The 24,723-nt window shown below is 50.1% G+C and overlaps 3 protein-coding genes across 3 annotated transcripts in view; 2 read left to right on the top strand and 1 right to left on the bottom strand.

The window, feature by feature from the left end:
- SCN8A (sodium voltage-gated channel alpha subunit 8) overlaps positions 1–7,819 on the bottom strand; it is a 57,138-nt gene extending 49,319 nt beyond the window's left edge. The window contains exon 1 of the mRNA XM_065654480.1: positions 7,722–7,819. The gene's annotated coding sequence lies outside the window, so the exon portion shown is untranslated. The remainder of the gene's footprint in view (positions 1–7,721) is intronic.
- Positions 7,820–15,031: 7,212 nt separating this feature from the next.
- Positions 15,032–17,544, top strand: TMT1A (thiol methyltransferase 1A). Its single transcript, XM_065654452.1, has 2 exons — positions 15,032–15,790; positions 16,670–17,544. Exons 1-2 carry the CDS (start codon positions 15,287–15,289, stop codon positions 16,904–16,906), a joined length of 741 nt encoding a protein of 246 aa, XP_065510524.1. The 5' UTR covers positions 15,032–15,286; the 3' UTR covers positions 16,907–17,544.
- A 99-nt stretch (positions 17,545–17,643) lies between these two features.
- Positions 17,644–24,717, top strand: TMPRSS12 (transmembrane serine protease 12). The gene is made up of 6 exons (XM_065654523.1): positions 17,644–17,747; positions 18,508–18,711; positions 22,183–22,454; positions 23,190–23,332; positions 24,191–24,415; positions 24,634–24,717. The coding sequence occupies exons 1-6, from the start codon at positions 17,644–17,646 to the stop codon at positions 24,715–24,717; spliced, it is 1,032 nt and encodes a 343-aa protein (XP_065510595.1).
- The last annotated feature ends 6 nt before the right edge of the window (positions 24,718–24,723 follow it).

Raw genomic sequence — 24,723 nt, 5'->3', positions numbered from 1 at the left:
GAAATTAGAAACCAAAGTAGCTCAGGGACACAGCACAAAAAAAGGAAAAAACGAAGGCAGGAGTGAAGGCCTGAACTGTGCGCACAATTACGCAGGTGGAAGCAGCAACTCGTGCTAAGTGGCCATTTAAAAACCAAAATTATCTGATATTAGGGTAACGGACAAAACTACGATGTGATCTGAAAGGATGGGAATGGAATGTTTCTTTAATTCCTTAATTCAGACCCATTTAGCAGGTTTTATATCTCTGACAGCGCAGCATCACGTTCTCACCATGATGAGTCGGGTTTGCAGCTCCAGCACCCCGAATCTTCACCTTTACCACCGTAAGTTGACATAACCACCCAGAATAGTTCAGAAAGCTAGTTGTATTTAAAAAAATAAATAAACTTCAAATAGTTTCAGCGTCACAGCCCCACAGGGCAGTGCGGAACAGGCTGGACAGAATCACGTAACCAGCACAGAGCAATGGAGCAAACTGGGGCTGTGGACAATTCCAGTTGTCATCGAAGCAAAAAACGGTGGGAGTATCAAGGATTTCTGCTTTCAGGATCCACCGGTTTTCTCGATAGGAGGAAAACCTCAATAACAACAATTTTTCGGGTGATGATACAATAATATTTCTGAAACATCTGTCGGCATTCACCAAGAAGAGGTTTTCAGTATTCATTGGAAGAACAGAATAAGTTGAGAGAGCACGAACATCCGCTAAAAAAATAATAATAACCATGATGATAATAATAAAATCCCCCAAAGCAGCCACATAAAACAAGGGTGTCAGCACATCTGTTTCTGGGTTGAATTCAGGCTCCAGTTGGTCTATTCTGGTAAAACTTCCAGCTGTAGAGGCCTCTGTAGGAATCACAACCAAGAGGGTGAGCTGGTTTTCATTCCTTTTTTTGCGCGTGTATTTATATCAGTTACTAGAGGGTATTCAAAAAACATCAGGCGCTATCTAGTTATTTGATTTTTAAAAAAACAGAACTACTGCTTAAAGGCCTTTACTAAAGTCAGTCCTTACCCACACGTTGACTGAATGAACCAATATTAAACTGTCTTCACCCTGAAGATCGCAGGATTTAAGCAGAAAAGTTTCTCTGCAGAAACATAGAAATGGAAAATAATTTGTCCAAGGTCACCTGGAAACCAGTGGTGGAACTGGGAGCTGATGGGAAGCGCTGGGACTTCAGGGGACGCCGGAATTTGTCACAGTCACCTGGAGTTCAGTGCACGGAGCTCCCTGGGGCCACATTGCATCTTTATACAAGTATTTTTTCAAAGATCAAAGATTTTACACCAGAAAAAAAAAAATGCTCTACTGAGGTGCCCAGTTGCTAAGACTTAATTATTTTTTCTAAATGTTCCCAGCAGCCCATTTACTGGTACATTATGAAATATTCTAGTAAATTATTCAGGCTGATTGCCGAAATAAATTAAAACACACTTTTGAGGCAATATCTTTGCTTTAATACATTTCTTCATTTATAATTTGTGAGATTCGATCATTCACAGAATGTCTTTCAGTTCCTTCGAGGTGAATTTTTGTACAGTTCACACGGACACATGGGTTTGGTTCGAACACGCAGGGCGGGGGCAGAAAGGAAAATACAGCATCGATGAACAGTCCTCTGAAATTCTGCATCACGTTTGATGCTGTGAAGTAGAAGGAAGAGGAAATATTTCCATTTGGAAGCAACATCTATGGGTTTGTCACTGGCCCATCCTATATAAGATGCTGCAGAAGTTTCCCAGGCGCTCAGCTCTCGAGTTCAAGGGCAAGAAAGGGGTTTGGCTCTGGAAATAGCAGTTGCAGAACTGAACTTGAACACCCACCTCTAAAGGTAAAAAAAGAACGAACGGAAACGTCCGGAGGAGACAGAAGCACAGCAGCAACCGAAAAATATTAGAAAACGTATTAATATTGAAAGATGCTTTAAAAACCTGAGAAACGAAAAGATGTAGTAGTGTGGGGTTTTCCAGTCCCTACCAGTAGCCGTTCAACTTCTTTAGTGTCACTTAGCGAGTTACAAGGACAACAAAATAGCAAATCCCAGCTCCCGGTTCCCTGTTCGCCGTTACCCGACGCCGACTGGTATTTATCACCTGGGAACCCAGAGACTCATCCAGACGACGCAAGTTCAAGTGCAGCACTTCAGCTTCCCCTTTGAAAGCATAATTTCTAAACAAGGAATTATTCAAAATAGTTACTGTGTCATAGTTGAGACACTAACTCAAATTTAATTCCGTGTTCAGTTCTTTCAGCCTATCAGTGACCCATAAAATAGGAGCAAGGTAACAGTTATTCTGTACAATAATTATGCAATACAAAATAATTTGGGAGGAAATCATTTGATGTTGTGGTACGATTACAAATGGTACAAATATGAAAATGAGGAGAGTAAATAACCCCCCCTTCCAGTTGTCTCACACAACATAGTTTTCAGAATTTCTGCAATGTTGTGGAATACAACCCATGCAGGCCTGGGGTTTCCTTATGAGTTCATAGAATCACAGAAGGGTTTGGGTTGAAGGGACCGTCCCAGCTCCCCCAGTGCCCCCCCTGCCATGAGCAGGGACATCTGCACCAGCTCAGGGTGCTCAGAGCCCCGTCCAGCCTGGCCTGGGATGTCTCCAGGGATGGTTCAGCCACCACCTCTCTGGCCAACCTGGGCCAGGCTCTCACCACCCGCAGGGCCAACAATTTCATCCTTATTACCTGGTCTAAATTTCCCCTCCTTTAGTTCAAAACCATCACCCCTTGTCCTATCACAACAGGCCCTGCTCAAAAGTCTGTCCCCATCTTTCTTTAGGCCCCTTTTAAGTCCGGAAAGGCCGCACTAAGTTCTCCCCGGAGCTTCTCTTCTCCAGCTGAACAGCCCAACTCTCTCAGCCGCTCCTCCCAGCAGAGCTGTTCCAGCCTCGGGTCATTTCTGGGGCTCCTCTGGCCCCTCTCCAACAGGTCCAGGTCTGTCCTGTGCTCAGGACCCCAGAGCTGGACGCGGTGCCCGGGGGGTCTCACCAGAGCGGGGCAGAGGGGACAATCCCCTCCCTCCACCTGCTGCCCACGGGGCTGGGGATGCAGCCCAGGGTACGACTGATCCGGGTGCCGGCGCACGTTGCCGGCTCATGTCCCATCTGTCACCCCCAGCATCCCAAATCTCCACAGGGCTGCTCTCCATCCCCCATCCCAGCCTGGATGGACACCAGGGGTTGCCCAACCCATGGGCAGGACCTTGAACTTGGCCTTGTTGAACCGCATGAGGTTCCCATGGCCCAACGTCTCTAGTTACGTTGTCTTCACCTTCTCTTATCACCCCGTGCATCTCCCATCTGAGCAGACAAACCTCACCCTCCCCTAAGGTCTCACAAAAGACGCAGTTACAGCAATTAGACCATTCCTAACGGTCTTAACACCATCCTGCTACTGATTTCACCAGTCAATAAAAAGTTCATCTGCTGGAAACGCCACTGGAACGGCATTGGAATAGCAACATTTCTTGCTCAGCCCCATGTTTCCAGAGCACTTTCCCATTCAGGTAAAAAGATATCTTGTGTCAAAGGGTCTGTGCATCACTTAAATCCCATTACATCACTAAGGCTGGCAAAATCCACACAAATAGCCTAAGGAGCAGGGATCCAGCTATAATGCCACGCTGCTTTATCAGGAGTTCAGCTCCCAGGACCAGCCCAATTTTTAACAATATTGAGCATTGACGCCTCTTAGATTTCCACCGAACCGCTGGGAATTCAACATGCCTGGAAACTAAGACAACTTTTTATCCTTCCTGTTTTCAGAATAACAATATTCTTGCTACAGAAACAACTCAGTTTCTGCCTGGGCCAGACAGACACATGAGCTATTTGTGATGAGCTTCGACTGCCCCGTTTTTCAGCATTATTCCTCAAAACCCAGCGCCAGAAGTGCCACCTCAACGGCCAACGAGCACCAGATATTGCTGAGTTTGCCCCAAAGTCAGAGCTTCTGATCCCACCAAGCAGCACCTCCCGTCTCATGGCAAGCGCGATGGTTTCAGAGCATGCCCCAGAATAAATGCATATAGATTTAATTCGGTTTTAAAATCCATACGGGAGTTCTAGTAAAAATAAGTAACAGTGTATACATATCAAGAGGAAACAAACAAACAAACAAACAAGATGGCTTTTATTCATTTTCAATATTTCCTGCTCCTTCCTTCTCTAGCAATGAAGGTTTTATTTAGGTAAATTTAAGGCCACTCCCTGTAAAGTTCACGATGCGTTATATGCTACTCAACGATGGAAACACTACTGCTGGTTGGGTTTTTTTTAAAAAAAGATCTTCCTTGGCCTCACTGCTCAGAACACTTTTATTGATAAACTCCTCACACCTTTCTGCCAGCACAGGAGCAGCACAACTAACACAGAACGGGACTTTGAGGTCTTAAATAGCAAGATTTTTGCATTTTCAAATGGCTTTTTTTTTCCAGAAAGGGGCAATTTTCGCAATTTTGCTACAGTCCAGTCCCTGCCGGCTACACTTTCCACTTAAAATACCCCGTATGCTGATGTGCTCCATTTGGCAGGAATAAGAGTTTGTTGCAGGACAAGACGGAGGGAAGAGGAGGCAGACGTTCCTCTAACTCCGGAACAGGATTTAAACCCGGCCCTTCCTAAGCCAGAAGACCCAGCGAAGCGTGAAACACCAGCCTGGAATCCCAGCTGGTGTCAGGGAGGGTTTTGAAGTCTCTTCTGCAGCAGGAACCCACCTCTTCTTTATTTAATTCTCCAGCTTCGCGACTGTCCCCTCTGCACATAAGTGGAATAACGGGGCAGACACGGGAGATCCGAGATTTTGGTTATTTCTGAGCCCCTCTAGATTTCAGCCGACAGCCCGACGATGACAAGCTCTCTGGTCCACTAACAGAAGCCACCACTCGTAATTTCCTCTCTGTAGTTTCCCAGATTATTTTCCCCACCCTCGTTCCCAACTCCAGCGCTTTGCTTTTGTTATTTCACCGCATCTGCTTTAACCCGAACCATTTCTTTTGCACGCAACAATAAATGATTGTTGCTGTCAGTGGCAGTCGCGGCTGATCGATGGTGAATGGGCCCACGTGACGGCAGAACGCGCCGTGTCCAGCACACGCGGCACCACGGCCATTGACAAACAGGACAGACCAATCGACACGGAAAGTTCATTGTCATGAAAAAGCTGCTAAACAAGCCCAGCAAACCCACCGATGGATGTGGACACAGCAACAAAAAGGAGGATGACGCTACAATTTGGATTTTCAAGCTACTTAATTTTCGCTCAGCGCTGACTTTGTTTCTGTTTCATTTCACCGCCTTTAGCTGAGAATGAAAGTCCAGCCACACTCAATCCGTTGCAATATGCAACCATTCTCCTGTCCATTAGAAACCCAGCTTTCCCCCTCTGGTCACAAAATATTCACATAATTAGACTCGTTCCACTGAGCTGTACAATATCTACACCGTGAGCTAGATACAAGCCATACGTATCAGCTTATATAACTGGTTAAATTCTTTGTAACAGGTCCAGGTCCTGGTCCTCTCACCCAGGGCGAATGACACTGTACAAGTGCTGAAACGTGTAAAAAAGGATCGAGTAACCCTTCCGTCATGCCGTTAATTGTTTTAATTTGTTAATCATAATCATGATAATAATTTCATTTAAACATTCTTGCAGGTAAATCATTTTATTTAAACATCCCTGCACGTAAGAACAGGGACTTTCTAAACACACAGCAGATGGGAAACACGAGTGGCTGAGCTCCGAGAGGCCTGGCGTTTCACTGGACGGAAAATCGCATTAACGGACGCTGCTGCGAGCACCAACCACTCGATTATTACTCTAAAATGCATCAACTCCTCTCCAGTCGCTTTACAGCACCAGCGGCTATTTATAGGTGACAAACCGCTTCCCCAACTTTACATAAGTGCACCTGAAAAACAGCGAGATGTTTTGGGGGGGTCCTGGGGGACCCCGGCTCTGGGCGGGTGGTACCGGCCCCGCCGCCCCGGGAACCGTTTGCTCGGGAACCGGCCCCAGCGCGGCTGCTCCCGGCACCGCCAGCACCCACACAACGTCCTGACCGGGAACACCAGAGGACTCGCCCCCCGGGGCTGCCCCCCAACAGCCGCCGTTGGGCTTGGTGACCCCCGGCACCGCGAGCTCCTTTGGGAAGAGCATCCGCCACCAACGCAGATGGAAAAATAGGGATTCCCACACGAGAATCTTTCCCCGTCCCCTCCCTCTGGAGCAGGACCTGCCACCACCGCCTGTGCGGACACAACTGATGTAATGCCCGCTCCCTTCTCGCCTCCGGAGGGGCAGTTGGGCTCCTACAACACCCTCGTTCCTCATCATTAAACCCTCCCCAGTGTGAAACGAGGACATAGGGGTCACGGGGGGGATGGAATGCTGCAGTATTCCCGGGTTACACGATACAGAGATACAACCAGCACCCCAGAAACCGGCCCCACCTGGGCACATCCCCCGGGATCTCCTGCCCATCCCCGGCACACATGGACCTACCACAGCCGGGATCCCCCTCCGAACCGCAGCCTGGGCCCCGCCGCTCCTCACGCCCCAGCTTTCCGCTCACACACGCTCCCCTTCCCCACAGACTTTTAGACTTTGCCTCGGATCATCTGCAGCTTCTGCTGTGGAGCATCTTCCAGCTTCCCCACCCCCACATCAGCTGGGCAGCGTTTGCACCAGAAAGGAGCCGGGGGGAGGGGAAGAAGACACCCAGGTTTTTAATAGAAAAAGCTTGTGAACATGCAATTCCCTCTCCCCTGGAAAGAAAAAAAAATAAAATAAATCTGCCCTCACCATTCCCCCCAAGTCTGTGCGGTGGAAGGAAGCAAGAGCGCAAACCGTGATGCCAACATCTGGGTCGGGCTGGAGCCTCAAAGCCCCCCCATCCATCTCCCCCACAAAACTCCGGCCTCCAAGTTCCCCCCTCCCCTGGCAGCGGGGCTGAGGATGCTGAACGGGGGGGTGGAGGACGGACCAGCTCTGCAGCGAGGGCTGCGGGGGGAAGGGACATGAGAACTCCAGCTCTCCCTCCCCACAATGCAGACAAAGAGCACAGCCCCCAATTTAGGGCCTGGGAGAAGGGGCCCAAGCGGCCCCCCGGGCTGGGGAGGGTGGAGAAGGTGCCCAAAGGGAACTCTGGGCCCAGGGGGGTGCAGCGGGAGATCCCCCCTCCCGGCACCGGCCGGGGGACGCGGACCCGAGGCCGCGGCCGGTTGGGAGCTGGGACCCCCCGTTCCCGGGGGAGCTCGGCCGGAGCGGGGGCACCGGAGGATGGACCCTCCCCGGTGGGGCCGCCCCGGGACTCCCCCGGAGCCGGGAGGGCGGTGGCGGATGGGGAGAGCAGCGGGGACACCTCGGTACCCGCTCCCTGAGCGCGGAGCGAAGGGGCGAAGTCTTCTCCGCAGGGTGGGGAGGGGAGAGGCTGCCGGGCCCCCCCCCCACTGCAGGCGGATTTGGGGCGGGGGTTCCCCCGGCCCCCCAGCCGGCTCCGGGCTGCACCACGGAGCGCTCCCCACGCAGGCCAAGAGCTGTTGGAAAACCGCTCTGCGGCAAAGCCCCCGCCCGGGGTGGGGTGGGGGGGGGTGGGGGGAGCAGAGATGAATTAAAAAAAAAAATTAAAAAGCCGGGGAGCAAAGGCTGGGAGCCCCCGCGGGGTCCCCACGCCGGGGCCGCAACTTACTGTGGCCGCTGCACTTAGCGCGTCTCCCGCAAGGCGTTGCTGGACTGCGGAGGTGGGGGAGCTGCAGGAGGAACTGCGGTTGTCGCCATCTTGGTGGCTGCGCTGCCTGCGCTGCCCGCGCCCCCCCCCGCCCCCCCCGCCCCCTGCCCCGCCGCGCCGCGCCGCCAGGGGGCGCACGGAGCGCGCCAAAACTCCCGCCCCGCGCGGCTGCCGGGGGAACGCGGGAAGCGAACCCCGAAAACCCGCGACGGCCCGGGGGACCCTCCATCCGCGCTGCCCCCGGAGCCTGCGCAGCTCAGCCCCACCCGGGCGGGGAGGCCACCCGGCGCCCCCCGCCCAGAGCGCTGCCGCCAGGTTAAGCCGAGCTTTGGCGAGCCGCGCCGGTCGCCCAGCGGTGGAGCGGGGCCTGCCCAGCCGGTACCGCTCCCGCCGAGCCCCCACCGCCATCAACCCGAGGGACTGGGGCGCAAACCAACAATTTCTAACGATCGGCTCGAACTTTGCTCGGGGCAGATTTTCGCCTCAGTCTGATCTACTATCCACGCAGAACAGGCTGCACAAATAAGCGCTAAAGTCCTGTAACAAGCACACGGTGTGACCTGCGACAGATCAAGGGAGCAAAAGGAAAACTTCGCATCAGCTACACACATCTTTTTTTAAAAAAAGTTTCAGGATAAGCTGAAACTTCCAAGGGCCACGCACATCACAGATGGCATCACCAAGAAGAGCTCCCGGACCTCGTCCCTGGACTGTATGGAAACACTAAGATTTTACAAAGGAAATAAAGTGCCAAAATGATGTTTACGTCACACACGCAGAGACGCTCTTTGTCCGGTACATCTGAACACTGTGTTGGCTTCTTCCTTCTAATCATCACCTGCACCAGTAGATTCTTCCCAAAGGTCCTTTTCTGGGAGCTGTGGAGCTCACCAAAGAGCTGCAAGTTTCCTATGGAATACTGTCCTCAGCTACAACTCCATCAGAAATGCACATTTCCGTTTTTTCCAGTAAAACAGTGAATAAGAGAGTGCTAATAATTGACCCAAGTTACCCTTCTTCAGTTAAGAGACAGCTCCTCCTTTATACATAGAATTTATGCCTATAATTTCATGCCTTTTATGACTGCAACTTTAGGATCAATTTTTACTGTTATGTAGTTCTTGTTCTCGATGGGCCTGTGTTGCTGAAAGAACAACCTGAAACACTGTTATTAGGTTAGAAAATAAAAAGTATCCACCTTGCAGAAATGTCCTCTTTGCAGAATTTTCAATCCCTGAGCTTTGGGAGTCGTGTGCTGAGCAGAACATCCCACAGGGCCCAGCGCTGGGGCCGGGGACTCATTTATCTCGCTTTAGAAATGACACAGGAACTAAATCTGCCCGGATTTTACATTGCTGACTTTTATGGGGCTGCCCTGCTGTAACACAAGGGCAGATGCAACCGAAAAAGTGTGGGTATCTCAAGCCACAACTAATCAAAAGCACCTACACACATACTAAATCAAGCAACAGATTCTGATAAATTTTCAGTCCAAACTGGACCTTCCATAGCTTGTTGTCACTAAGGCTTAAATTTGCAGCAGATGTGAAATAAGCGGACATAAACCCACTGAAATGTAAGAAAAAAAAATCCACTGATAACAAACTGCTGAGAAACAGGAGAGCATTTCCCAAATACAGAGTGTTTAAGTGTCCAAACGTGAAAATTCACTCAAATAACATAAAAAAAAATAGCTAACGGTGCCAGCAGCTTGAAGCACATGGTGCTGCACCCAGCAAAGGTGCTGGAGCGGGATGGAAATGTGGGAGCGTAACAAAAAACAAGTTCCTAATTGACCTACGCGGTCCTAGCACAGCCTCAGAGAGGCTCGATCCCAGATAAGATCCACAGAGTTCAGCATAATCCCTACACGGAATTGTATTTTTGGAGCCATTGTCTAGCTCATCATCCCGGAGGTCGAAGGGAACCCTCCAAAAATGAGCACACTCGAGTCTGAAAGTGTTTCCAAACTAATGCTGCCTGGCAAAGCAGAGCAATGCTGCAACTGCGGCCAGTGGAAACAACAGTAAAGCCAATAAAAACCAGCTTATAAAAACCATAAACCCCTTGCTTGGGTTAAAAGACAACGAAACCACCCAGAACTCAGGCAACAGAATGAAGATAATCGTGTAACTCTCGACATGAACAATCACTACCCAGCGCTGTGCTGGCTCTTTAAGGAGCACACGGCTGCTCCGTACAAAACAAAATATAAAATATGCTTGATAAGGATACTTGCCTTTTCCTTATTTCATCATTCCGGCCCTTGCTTCCACTCATAGTAACCTCCGAGTTGCCTCCTCAGTCCCCAGGTTTGCAGACAGGGATCAACAGCTGTGCAAAGAGCACGGGGTCTGCGCTCCCGCAATCACACCCGGTTGGAACAGGCACCGCGCACGGAGCCAAGCAACGTTCGGTAGCTGGGACGACTATGGAATTTAAACTATAGTCTAAAATACTTTATCACGGGTACAATCCTGTTGTTACGCACGTGGATGATGTTCTTCACAAGCTCTGTATCACCCATAGATAAGGCGGTATCTAGGTTGCTGGGAGAGGCAATCATGCGGCGAGTGTGCGGTGACCGTGCGGCGATCGTGCGGCAAACGTGCAGCGAGCATGTGGCAAACGTGCGGCGATCGTGTGGCGAATGTACGACAAACGTGCGGTGAACGTGCGGCAATTGTGCGGCGAGCATGTGGTGAGTGTGCACGGCATACGTGGCGATACGGCACCACAAAACTGACATGCAAAATACTTGTGAGGCTGGGAACAGTTGTTTCTCCCAGATGACAGGCTCAAAGCAGGAAGATCGAGCTTGCAGATTCCATGCGGTCAAACGTTTACGTGCAGGCGACAAAGTCAAAGCGACGTGCAGATTAACGAGCGAGCAGAGCCTCGGAGATCCTGCTCCACGGCCCCATTCACATCTGCCCAACTGTTCTGCACAACCGCAGACAGACAGATGGACGATCTGGTTCAGAGGTGGCCTGGCAGTGGGGACACCTGTGGGGATGGAGCTTGTCCCCTTCCTCCAGTCCTGCGTTCAGCTCCTGCCCATCCACGTCCTTGCCCACCTGGGCTTACGGGACCCCTTCTGTAAGAGTCTTTCCATACATCACGGCAAAGGGGCCCCATCTCCAAGCGTGAGGTCTACGAGGTGAAACAAGAGCGTCCAGCAACTTCAGAGAACTTGCAGAGCAACTCATGGAAGCTGGGGAAGGGGCTGGAGCACAAGTGTGATGGGAGCGGCTGAGGGACACGGGGGGTTCAGCCTGAAGAACAGGAGCTGAGGGGACAATTCAATTAAACACTATTCCCTGAAATGAAAACAAACACTTTCAGATCAAATATGAGGCCTTGGTGCTTATTTTTAAAATGTTCTTTAAGCTCCAACGATTGTTTGCTGCTACCCTTATCTACAGTCGTGCTGAATAAAGCTATAGCTAAATGGAAAGTTAAATGCATTCACGAGGTGTTAATGTCTACATCTTATTATTTGCAGTCTCTCAGAGAAAGCAAAAGTAACTACAAATAGCGCTATGCCAGAAACCGGTTTCTTGACCAACAATGGCGCTTCAGCATGCAATGAACTGGTTCATTCTAAAGTGGTCACAGCTGCTGACGACAAGAGGCTTTGTATTTGAACGTGGCACGTCTTTCGGTCGATGTGAAAACAAGTTTGAATGTGAAATATTTTCTGACACTTTGGAGTTACTGTTGCTCTTCCCATTTTCTTTAGGTCAACATATGGTTCATGGCAATACTGTACAGGTCTAAAGTCTCTTCACATGAAGTAGTCTGGGGTGCGACAAGTAACGTGCGGTTCACCTCTACACGGTGCTGACCAAACTGAGGGGAGACCTTCTGATCTCTGAACTGCCTGAAAGGAGCTTGGAGCCAGGGGGGGTCGGGCTCTGCTCCCCAGGAACAAGCACCAGGACCAGAGGAAACGGCCTCAAGTTGCGCCAGGGGAGGTTGAGGTTGGATCTGGGGAACAATTTCTTCCCCAAAGGGCTGTGGGGCATTGGAACAGGCTGCCCAGGGCAGTGCTGGCGTCACCATCCCTGGAGGGGTTGGACAGATGAGGTTCTCAGGGACATGGGGCAGTGCCAGGGCTGGGTAACAGTTGGACTCGACCATCTTAAAGGTCTTTTCCAACCAAAATGATTCTGTGATTCCATGGAAATCTGCACCAGCATCAGTCTCCAGTTCTACCTCCAGGCTGCCAGCTGATGTGCACCGACTCTAATCCCGATTTCAGAAAGTTCCTCCTCAAGAGCTGCTCACAGAACCGGCACCTTAAGCTTGAACGCTCAGCGGTTGCTTCTGGTGAGGATTTGCACCAAATCCCGCCCGGCCCCGTGGCCGTGGGGTCTGCACCTTGGTGCTGAGCCCCATGAGCAACATCCAGCACGTCCTGGCAGAGGCTTTGCCAGTGCTCAGGCTGGTAAACTGAGGCAGCACGAGGGCCATCGGGGACTTGTGTCATGGTAAGGCAAGTTGTGTGTACTGAGCTACACATAGGAAAATGCGATCCCTGTCCCTCCCTTCATACTCCTTTTGTGCTCTATCAAAGGTTTTTCGCCCTCACAGTCGGCCCATCCATATAGCAGCTGAGTACCCCAAATAAAAGTACAGAAATCTTCAAGTGCCCACAGCTCATTCAAACCGGGAATCGCATTCGTCCGTTTGTTCAACAGGTTTTCTGGGCAGAGCTCTGGAATGGGGCTGCTGCACAGGGAGAAACGGGAAAGAAGTCTAGAAAAAACATTTTGGTGCAATACAAAATAAAGGAGAGGGTGGAAAGGGAACAGAAGCTGAAGTTTTTCCAACCTCTAATGTTTCCGACACCAGCCATGTGCCCAACAAACACAGCATCAGTACGAGCATTTTCATTGCAGTCTTCCCTTTATGAAGTGTGTTTCCGAGCAGTTGTTCCATTGCCCCAGCCTGTCCCGGCCTCCCTCACGGGATGTGTCTTTACCTACGGAAGAGCTCATGGCACCACCAGTTGCCACAGAAAGGAATGTCAGACGGCTTTGATCTAGCAGCAATTCAGGGCTTAATAAGGGAGATCACAAGTTTGAGATATGATTTCTAATAACCCTTCATCAACAGCTGATGAACAAAATTATTTAAAACAATTCAGTAGGATTTGTTATAATTAAAACAGCAACTTGATTATAGGTTCAATGATGTCAAGGGTTGCACTGTATTTAGAAAAAATCAAGTTAAATCACTTACATATAGACACACTCACAGATATATGATTAAAAGCTTATATACAAATCTATAAACACACATACTCACCCGCATTAATCCATGGGTATTTGAATATATTCACATGGACCTACCATTGCCGTCCTCTAGAAGAGCACAGTGGAAAGCCAAGCTGTTCTCCCCTCCAGAAACCTGCAGGAGAATATTAGACAATGAGCGCCTTTGACCTGCTAAAGTCTCAATAATCACGACCACATGGTCTTATAGCTTTGTGGAATCCATGTGGATAAAACATTCCTCTGAAGTTAAGCGAATGACATTCCTCAACGGGCTGTTTGTAGAAACTCCAGAGACCTTTGTGGCATCGATTTGTTGGGAGATGTCTCTGGGGGTGACCAGCATCTCCCTCCGAGGGGGGACACCCTCAGAGGGACATTTTTTAGGTGTACTCCCACATGTATATACGTACAGAACAGAGGGATCTGCCGCTGCCATCCAGGGTTGCTCGAAGGGCCTCACTTTCGGATCATTATTAATAGGGTCGAGATGATATTTTTCTCTTGTGGCCACTCTTCGGACAAAGTGAGATTCTGGCAGCACCCAGAACTCCCCAGATCATGTAGTTCTGGCTCCGTTTTGCTCAGGCCAAGTCCCAGGTCGCAGCTGCAACGCTGTCCTGGTCTCAGGTGCCAAAGCTGTCAGCGCAGATTTCACTCCAAACGGCTACATAAAAAAGCAAAAAACGGAACTCTTCGCACTGGGAGAAAATTGGCGTTTGTTAAATCAGATGGTAGGAATCTCTTCTCCACTACAAAATGCTGTTACTAGATGAGCCACGTTCTCAGAGCCCCTTTGTCACGCTCTACTGACATTTTTTTCCCATGCTTAGACCCTTCGTTTTCTACTCTCCCTCCAATCTAGATCACACCTTAAAGAGGCCTCTGTTAAAAGCCGGGAGGTTCATGAGAAATGTTTCCCCGTTAATTTATCAGAAATGTTTTCCAGTGAAACCCCTCGGGACGCCCAGCGCAGGTGCTGCTCTCCCAGCCACTGCTCACCTTTCCTGCGATTTCCCGCAGTATTGCAGCAAGGAACTAAAACCCAATACACATTATAATAATGCACTAATGACTCTATTTTGTGCTCCACACACATCCAACTAATCTACACAGAAAGTAACTCCCGTTGTTCACCTTTGTTTCTGTAATGCAGCTGCCACAAGGTGGAGGTACGAAGGTGCGACAACAGAGTTCGTTAATAAAGCAGTTTAATAACGATGCCGCTCGATGCTGGATTTTACATTGACTTTATTACCACTAGAGGGAGGAGGCAACTCACAGGACAACCTATCGCTCAAGAGAAAACAAAAATTCTCCAATACAGTTCACAACAGAACTGTCTTTACTAGGGACTTAAAATCCCCTTGTTTCCCCACTAGCAATTAATGCTCTGCTTAATTAATGTAGATTAACCCCTGGATTCATGGCTACCAAGCACTGGTGACTGCAAAGTTGAAAACATTTTAAAGAATGCATTTAGCACAAAACAGACCATTTAATTGCTGACTCAAGCCTACGAAGTTAATAAAACCGAGCCATATACTGTACGCAGCTATTACAGAATTAATAAATTGTCTTCTCTCTGTTCCATGATTCCCACCAAAGACAACTAAGCAAAGCAAGCTCATTCACTGCAAAGGAGCCCGTATGTGCGTTTTAAAGTGTCTTAGGTGTCCACAAAGTGCAAAGACTGAAAACTGCTGGTGCAGAGAGAGCACAGAGCATGTAGCAGGCTGGCTCATCCAGCTAATTATAACAGGGAGGTAAATTAACTCTTACACAAATGCATTTTAAATGAAATGTTGATCCAATTCCTAACGAAATGCCTGCAGCAAATCCAGAATTCAGATTCAATTCCTCCGGCTCACTAAAAACAACATGGGGTGGCTTTAAGAGATATGTTCAGTAACCTGAAACCACCAAACACCAAACGAGGGCGTTTTGTGGCATTTTGCCAGTGGTTACACACAAAGTCGTTCTGTTCAGCTCACCCGTTACATAAGGGACTGGCAGCTCGTCCTGTGCCGGCGCTGGGACACTCGGTCCCTCTTTGGTATGCAGTCCGGCTTCTCCCTTCCCTGCCTCTGAAATCAGCTTTAAAGCCACCAGATCAACGCCAGGAGCTGAATATGCTTCAAGAGGAACAGGGCAAGCACACGAATGCAGCTCTGCCTGAATTTCAAAGGCTCTAATGCCCAGAAGAGCTAGTTTAGCTCAGAACGGACGCTCTGCCCCACGCCGGGGATGCTGGCCACCAGCGTGCTCTGCCTGCGCGCCTGCCTGGCGCTGCTGGCCATGCCCATCTACCTGCTGGCCTTCCTGGGCATATGGGAGCCCTTCTGCAAGAAAGTATTTTTTCCTTTCTTCTTGGAGAAGCTATCTGCAATTCACGAGAGGAAGGCGAAGAAGCACAAACAGGAGCTTTTCCGTAATCTCCCCGACTTTGCGAGCCCCTCGGGAGAGCTGAAGCTGCTGGAGATCGGGACCGGCTGCGGCGTCAACTTCCAGTTCTACCCGCCGGGCTGCAGAGTCACGTGCACCGACATCAACCCCAACTTCCAGCAAGGCCTTTCGAAGAGCATGAGCAAGAACCAGCACCTCCGCTACGAGCGTTTCCTGGAGGCTGCAGGGGAAGACCTGCACCAGGTGCCCAGCGGCTCCGTGGACGCTGTGGTCTGCACCCTGGTCCTCTGCTCCGTGCGCGACGTGAGCGCCGTGCTGAGGGAGGTGCTGCGAGTGCTCAGGCCCGTGAGTATCCCAGTACAAAGTTCTGTTATTACCTTTGTCATCTATTCCAAAAGAAAAGCAAAAAAATTTTTTAAAAAGTTGTTTCTGAGCTTACAAACCAGAGCTGGTTTACTTCCCTACAACCGCTCTGCACCGCTAAATGGTACAAAGCAGCAACACGCAGGTCAGTCTGTCCTATAAGTCAAAGCCTAAAAATCACATAGAACAGCTACTAAATTTATAAGTAATTCCGGTATATCGTTATAGCAGAGCCGGTTCCTGTGGTGCTGTCCTCTCCCCGCACACACCAGATGTGCTTTGGGTGGGAAGCTCTGATCAGGAGGCTGCGTTTTAAATAACCTGCTCGAGCCTCCTAGAATGGGGGCTGATCTACCTGTATGAGTAAAGCAGTCCAAATGCCTTCATTCCCTGGAGGATACTTATCAAGCTAAAGATTTAAAAAAGCTGGGTTTTTTGGGGTATTTTTGCTATGGACTTTCAGCCTTTCAAATGGCATTTTCAAGACAATTCTCTGGGTTGTCAAAAACTGATGAGTCTGAGTAGGATTAATACACTTCTGTTAGTTTCCTTTGAAACAGATAACATCCTAGCAACTGTATTTGAGGCAAAAAGACAAGAAATTATTTTAAAAGAGAGATCAAATAATAAGTACAGCCTGCGTGCTCTTTGAATAGGTATTTTCAATCTTTGCAAGTTGTCTGCTTACATTCATTCCAACGGATACCAGAGCGAAAAGCGGGCAAGGAAAGGGTGGGAGAACAGAGATGAATGAGCGAACCGCCCAGGCAGGGTCGGTGTTTGAGGAGGGGGACGGAGGGTTCGGTTCAGTGTCACCCCAGCACCCACGGCCGCTCTCTGAAACAACTTTGTTTTCCCCAGGGAGGCGCCTTCTATTTCTTAGAGCACGTGGCGGCCGACCATTCCAGCTGGAAGTATTTTTGGCAGCAGATCTACCACCCGACTTGGAAGCTCCTCTTTGCTGGGTGTTGCCTGACGAGGGAGCTCTGGAGGGACCTGGAAGACGCCGCGTTCTCGGAGCTCGGTGTCCGGCACGTCCGCGTCGCGCTGCCCTGGACGCCCATCGAGCCGCACATCATGGGCTTCGCCGTCAAGTAACTCCCCCCACGGAAATTCCTTCACATAACCAGTATCACACAGCACGGGCTAATCCAAGCATAGGTAAAACGGTGAAGGGCTTTAATTAATTTTCAGATTCAAGTATAAAATGGGTAGAGAGGGTCAGTTTTCTGCACATCTGTGAAGCCTTCGTGCTGCTGACCAAGCCTTGCGAGGCCCCAGCACAGCCATGGAGGAGGCCCGGAGGCTGCAGGAACACGTAAAACAGCCCAGTAGGCAGAAAAAAACCCTAAACAAACCCTCCCCAAAACAAAGAAGCAAACTCAAGGGACCTTCTGCCTGCGCCTGGTTCACTGTGGGCAAGGATCTCCTCAGGGATCCCCACGCTCCACCACAGCTGTTCACGTTCCTGCCTCACAGAAGGAGCACTCGGACACAACCCCCTAACACCGAACTTTCACTCAGCCGCAAGCTGGTTATTCACAGAAAAAAGAAAAAAAAAAAAGAAAAAAAAGAGGGTGTGTGGGGGCGGGCGGGCACACGCGCTGCTCCCCCGGCTAACCGCTCCCGAAGCCTCTCGGTCACTTGCCTGCCGCTGCGCCCTCCTCGCCTCTAACACCGTTGACTACGGAGCAGAGCATTAAAAAGACGCGTGTTTAACGTTACGCTACTCGGGCAGTTTCCTGCGGAGCCGCCGCGGTCACCCCGGGGCCGCCGCCGCCGCCGCCGCCTCAGGGACCGTTGGCGCCGCCGCCATTTTGTCCCCTCGAGGCAGGATGTGGTGGGGCCGCTTCACGGCCGCCCGGCTGCTCCGGCTGCTGGTCCTGGCGAGCGTCGTGCCCCGGGTGGAGGCCCTGGGGGCTGACCCTGAGGGTACCGGGGCTGGGCCGGGGCGAGGAGGGCGCGGAAGGGCCGAGCCGGGAAGTGGAAGGGCCTGAGAGGGCGGGCGGGGAGGAGGAGGGAAGGGGGACGGGCCGAGGTGCCCCTGGATGCCCACAGACACAGGGGAGGCTTCACCTGCCCCTCGCTTACACGGGCTCACAAAGCGGCAGCGAGTGGAACCCGCTTACCCTCAATGTACACCAGAAGTACACCTGTAACCTGACGAAGAGGAGGCTGAGGGGAGACCTTGGTGCGGTCTGCAACTGCCTGCAAGGAGCTCGGAGCGCGGAGGGGGTTGGGCTCTGCTCCCGAGTGATAAAACAAGAGGAAACGGCCCCAAGTTGCGCCAGGGGAGGTTGAGGTTGGATATTAGGAAAAAATTCTTCCTGGAAAGGGCTGTCGGGCATTGGAACAGGCTGCCCAGGGCAGTGCTGGAGTCGCCATCCCTGGAGGGGTTTAAAAGGCGTTTAGATGAAGTTTAGGGACGTGGTTTAGTGCTGGAGTTGGGCGAGGTTGTGGTTGGACTCGATGATGCTGAGGGTGTCTTCCAACCAAAATGATTCCATGATTCTATTCTATGAATCTATGAAACACATTTCGTACAACCTGAGGAAACAGCTCCAGGGACCTCCAGAAGCTCCTGCTGCAAACACCCAAAGCCCTGCGGCATCAACGCTGTGGCCTAAACAAGAACCAAACGCCGCCGGCGCGGCACAAGCCGCGCTGCTCACCCCGCCGCTCTAACGCCTGTTGTGTTTTGCAGAGTGCGGGGAGCGGCCGCTGCTGGACGGGCCGTCGGGCTCGCGGGTGGTGGGCGGGCAGGACGCGCGCGCGGGCGCCTGGCCCTGGTCCGTCAGCCTGCAGCTGCGCCCGCCCGGCGCCCCGCACACGCACGTCTGCGGAGGGGTGCTGATCACCGACAGGGCCGTGCTGACCGCCGGACACTGCGTCACGGGCAGGAGGTGCGTGTTCCTGCTCGTTCGGTAACCGTGAGGGAGCCATCTGTGCTCTGCGCTGGTGAGGCCGCGTCTGGAATATTGTGTCCAGTTCTGGGCCCCTCAGTCCAAGGACAGGGAACTGCTGGAGAGAGTCCAGCGCAGCCACCAAGATGCTGCAGGGAGTGGAGCATCTCCCGTGTGAGGAAAGGCTGAGGAGCTGGGGCTCTGGAGCTGGAGAAGAGGAGACTGAGGGCTGACTCATTCATGGGGATCAATATGGAAAGGGGCAGTGTCAGGAGGACGGAGCCAGGCTCTTCTGGGTGACAACCAGGGACAGGACAAGGGGCAATGGGTGCAAACTGGAACACAGGAGGTTCCACTTAAATATGAGAAGAAACTTTTTCATGGTGGACCAGGCTGCCCAGGGAGGTTGTGGAGTCTCCTTCTCTGCAGACATTCCAACCCGCCTGGTTCCTGTGTAACCTCATCTGGGTGCTCCTGCTCCGGCGGGGGGGTTGGACTGGATGAGCTTTCGAGGCCCCTTCCACCCCCTGACATTCTGGGATTCTGTGATCTCAAGGCATAGCGAGGAGAAGAGGGTCATTAGGGGTGGTCAGCATGGCTTCACCAAGGGGAAGTCGTGCTTAACCAACCTCATGGCCTTATATGAGGACATAACCAGGTGGATAGATGATGGTAAAGTAGTGGATGTGGTCTAGATTTTGGTAAAGCATTAGGAGTAACAGAGAAGCTACCTGATCTAAAGGAAGTTTCCTCTCTCCTTTCCTTCCTGCCTGGAAAGATCTAAATGCAAAGGATCGTCTTTGTTTTTATGGGACACGATGTGCCTGGTTGTTCTGCAGGGTTATTTATGAAGTGAATGCCAAGAGGAGAGGTAGCTCTGTGAGGATCAGCGCACACGTCTGAGCTACTACCTTTGGCACAGTAATAATATCACTGTCAAAATGCAGAGATTTTTTTTCCCTTCAACCTACAAATTTCTAATAGCCTGTATTTCCTGCTCTGGCAGGGGGATTGGACTAGATGATCTTACGAGGTCCCTCCCAATCCCTGACATTCTGTGATTTGACACCCACAGCATCCTCGCAGCTGAACTGGGGGTGTGGTCTGGGTGATCGGGTGGTGAGGTGGATGGGGAACTGGCTGAAGGAAAGAAGCCAGAGAGTCATGGTCAATGGGACAGAGTCCAGTTGGGAGCCTGTATATAGTGGAGACCCTCAAGGGTCAGTACTGGGACCAGTACTATTCAATATATTCATCAACGATGAGGGTTATAGGATATATGAGGGAATAGAGTGCACTGTCAGCAAGTTTGCTGATGACACCAAACTGGGAGGAGTGGCTGACATGCCAGAGGCTGTGCTGCCATCCAGAGACCTGGACAGGCTGGACTGGGCAGAGAAGAACCTGATGAAGGTTAACAAGGGCAAGTGTGGGGTCCTGCACCTGGGGAGGAACAACCCCAGGTTCCAGTATAAGTTGGGGAATGACCTGTTGGAGAGCAGTGTAGGGGAAAAGGACCTGGGGGTCCTGGGGACAGCAGGGTGACCATGAGCCAGCATTGTGCCCTTGTGGCCAGGAAGGCCAATGGGACCTGGGGGTGAATTAGAAAGGGGGTGGTTAGTAGGTCGAGAGAGGTTCTCCTGCCCCTCTACTCTGCCCTGGTGAGACCACATCTGGAATATTGTGTCCAGTTCTGGGCCCCTCAGGTCAAGGACAGGGAACTGTTCAGAGAGCCCAGCGCAGCCACGAAGATGCTGCAGGGAGTGGAGCATCTCCCGGGTGAGGAAAGGCTGAGGAGCTGGGGCTCTGGAGCTGGAGAAGAGGAGACTGAGGGGCGACTCATTCATGGGGATCAATATGGAAAGGGGGAGTGTCAGGAGGATGGAGCCAGGCTCTTCTGGGTGACAACCAGGGACAGGACAAGGGGCAGTGGGTGCAAACTGGAACACAGGAGGTTCCGCTTAAAGATGAGAAGAAACTTCTTCATGTGAGGGTGCCAGAGCCTGGCCCAGGCTGCCCAGGGAGGCTGTGGAGTCTCCTTCTCTGCAGACATTCCAACCCGCCTGGTTCCTGTGCAACCTCATCTGGGTGTTCCTGCTCCAGCGGGGGGGTTGGACTGGATGAGCTTTCGAGGTCCCTTCCAACCCCTGACATTCTGTGAGAGTAGATCGGCAAAGCATCACCTGTGGTACCTGAACAAAATGAAGCCAGGGACAGGCAGACACAGCTCTCCCAGCGCAGCCCCGCGTTGTGCAACTCCGGTTCACCCACCCCAGGGCCTGGGCTTTGCTCCAAGGACCAAAGTGTCCCCTTGGTCACCTTTGCTGTGACCGTTTGTGCTGCCAGCCCAGCACAGGATCAAAGTTACATCTTTATAAGTCAACACTGAGAAGCTTTCGATGCGCATTTCTGGCTTGGTCCAGAACCATCTTTGTCATTTTTAATAAAGGGTCGTTTGGTTTTGATCTAGGTGACATTTTTATCAGGTTGGGGACTTTTTTTTTATTATTATTAAGCTCTAATTGTTCTGATCAATAGATTTTTTTAATTAGTAAAGCTTAATGTTGCAAATATTTAGATTAGAAACGTTACAATTCATTAGTTGTAACACCACCATTACCATTTGTTCCTGTTTAACAGAACCAACAATTTGGCACTTAAAATACCTTTTTTCTGGACATAATGGTAAAAACTCCTTCGGACAGGCCTTGTAATTGTACTTCAGCTCCTCTGCTGCATTTCAGCTGATTGCTGTTGGTTTTGACAGTTGCGAAACCTGCAGGTTAGTTCCTGGCAGTTCATACTGACTGTGTCGACCTGAACGGTAAAAATCCCTGAACTTTTGAATTTGATCACTTAGCAGGACTTTGTTAGATCAACTCCTTTTACAAACATTAATTTAGAGAGGCATGTTGCAACTAACCGAGTTAATTTTTATCTTACGCTCTGGAGAACTTTGCAGGTTAATCTGAATTTTATAGCCCGCCCTTCGATCATCACAGGCCAAATGAAATCCTCAATACCGGTGAAGATTTTTTCAACATACTTGAATAGAAATTAGGTCTGAATGACTCTGGCCCTATTTCTAAATTCATTATTTGTAACTTCTGGTTAGTGGATTTCCCAAATCCAGGTACAAGCACAGTCTTTATGAGCACTGTGGATATAAACCTACTTCCTTTCTGCAAAATACATCCATGTTTTTATCTTTTTCAAATGAATATCTCCTGGGTGGCCTCTGCTGCGATGGGGTAGAAGCAAAATCTGAGAAATCCTTAATCTGAATTTGCCTTAACAGCCATAACCACCATATTTAGCCACATTTGTTCCAGAAAATATTGACTACAGAATTTTCAATGTATATTCCTAAAGGTGCAAAAGCCAAGAATAAAACAATCAGTTAAAGCGATGCCATCAAGAAACGTATTTACTTTAACATCATTGTAAAAAAATACATGAATTCTCTCCTAGGGACCCCTATTACTGGCGAGCTGTTCTGGGCATGAATAACCTTTGGAAACACGGCAAACACGTGGTAAAAAGAAGAATTCGAAGCATCACCGTGCATCCAGAATTCAAGAGAGAAACGTTTGAAAACGACATCGCGGTGTTTGAGCTCAATTACGCCGTCCGCTTCAGCGACTACGTCCAGCCCATCTGCTTCCCGCCCGCCCACCTGTACCCCCACATCGCCAACGAAACCCTGTGTTTCATCAGCGGCTGGGGACGGACGGCAGAAAAAGGTAAAAATTCACTTGCGGTGTTGATCAAGTTATAAGCTGCAAAACTAATAGCGGGTTCCAGTCCCCCCAGCTCACTGAGAGCTGAATTGGGTCAGGTTATCATCTCATCACATCACAAAATCCTTCTGCAATTGAGTATCTGCTTTCGGTGGTTTTGCTACTGAAAGATTAGACCAACCCATGTGTAACCCAAGCCATTTTCTGGCCTTTCTTCCAAGTGTAACACGGAAAAAGAAAAATAAACTAGCCTGACTTTGGGATTCGTGGTACAGCTACTCAGTGTTGTCTACTAGAAAAAGCTTTTTCGTTGAAAACCAAACAATTCCGATGCCGTGCAACCTTTGGGGTTCCTGTGTGTTGTACAAATGGCTGCGCTCCCTCAAATCCCCTAATTAACCCCAACGAGCCCAAGCCCCAGACGATGTGGGTGGGTGAGGCGGTTCCACAGCCAGCGGGGCCGCGGGGGCTCTATCACTCACCTCTGACATTCTGAGCGAGCGAGCAGTACCGTTATCATCCCTGTTTCTTCAGAATCAGAATTGCAAAAACGCCGTCGCATCCAAGTCTGTAAATCCTTAACCCACTTAAGTTTAAACGCATTAGACACCGGCACAATCTATATCACGTACACAAACACGCTTGAGCGTGCTAAACAGGTAAAAAAGAGCACAGTAAGAACCGCTACACGCACCAGCGTAAATATTTTACCTTTCTATATGCTGCCTTCCATTCAAGGTAAAACCTCGTCTGTGTTAAAAGAAGCACAAGTGGAAATCATCCCTTCCAGCGTGTGTAACAGCTCGGACGCGTACGGGGGGCTGGTGAACAGCAACATGCTCTGTGCCGGCTCTCGCACCGGAGGCACCGACACCTGCCAGGTGAGAACCAGCGTCATGAATGAAAACGGCACAAACGCTGCGCAGAAAACACGTCAAACTGCACGAGAAGCATCGTAAATAGAAAGAGGGGCGAGATGGGGATTGCAAAGAAAAAACACGTCGCAAAAACACACACGGAGAACTCAGCCATGCTCAGCAGAATAAGTTAACGAAGTGAGAAGTATGCAAACTTACACACCACTTGCCACAAAGATGTCAATAAATATTACATGAACATATGTGTAGGTCCACATGTACCTCAGTACCGTGTGAAGCACAGCAGCATCTCACCTGTTTTATGCTTTTGAAAGAGCAGCAGCATTGGAAAGCGCTACGGTTCAGTGAAACGGCAAGATTTTTAGTTAAATGCTGAGCAATTGGCATCTTTTCCTCAGAAAAGACAATTTGTAGGTCAAAAGCACCATCATGCAAAAGCTAGGGCATGGCTGTGATACGTTTATAATTAAAAACCATAATGTATTCCTAAATACTTTGCCTGGTGTGCGTCCTGCTTCCCTCAGCTTTCCTTTAAAGCCGGTGATACAGCAAAGATTGAGGGTTGTGCCTCCATCACCATGTTTCTTGGTACTTACACATTGTCTGGGCAATATTTTCTTACATTAACTGACAAGTGAGAAAGTTCAGGGAGACAAACCTTAGACTGAAAAGGTGCAGAAACAAAACCAACAGAATTTGGTTAAAGACGCTGACGCAGGATGGAATTCCAGCCGAGGTTTTTTCACCCAGTGCCACCACATTTTATCTTCATTTGTCTGTGTGGATGCATTTCTGACTTAATTCTACCCTGTTTCCTAAAGGGAATGTTTGTTAGGATTTTTTTTTGGTGTTTATTTGCAGGGAGACAGCGGTGGACCCCTGGCGTGCTACCACCCCGCCACCAACAAGCACTACCTGGTCGGGATTGCGAGTTTCGGGGTCGGCTGCGGCCGACCAAAGTTTCCTGGGATCTACGTTCGTCTGTCTCAATACAGAACATGGATAAATATGGAACTTCTGATGATCAACAAAGCTGTGAATCCCGCGAGCGCTACACTTGCCATCCTCCTGACCCTGATACGTGTGGTACTTGTGTAGACGAGCTGACTCCTGTTTCAGAATAAATCTAAGAGCAAAAGTCCTGTTTGCAATTGTATTCTCTTGTTTTCTGTCGCTGATATCCACACTAACCATAGAAAAAATTATAACAGCCTTGGGCCTAATAATACAATTTCATATAGAAGTGTTACCAACTGAAAATACTTTCTTTTTCTTTTCCTAACTCTATTTCTCTGCTTTTCCAGCTGTCAGAAGCTGCAGTACCGGTTGGTAATCCAGAAGGCAGATGCTCCCTCTGCTGGGTGAACACACAGAAAGCGTTTGGTTGACTGGCC

This window comes from Caloenas nicobarica, chromosome 33 (genome assembly GCF_036013445.1).
Source record: "Caloenas nicobarica isolate bCalNic1 chromosome 33, bCalNic1.hap1, whole genome shotgun sequence".
In the NCBI taxonomy this organism is placed as follows: Eukaryota; Metazoa; Chordata; class Aves; order Columbiformes; family Columbidae; genus Caloenas; species Caloenas nicobarica.
The sequence above is the reverse complement of the archived record's forward strand: the minus strand, read 5'-3'. Positions and strand labels throughout refer to the sequence as shown.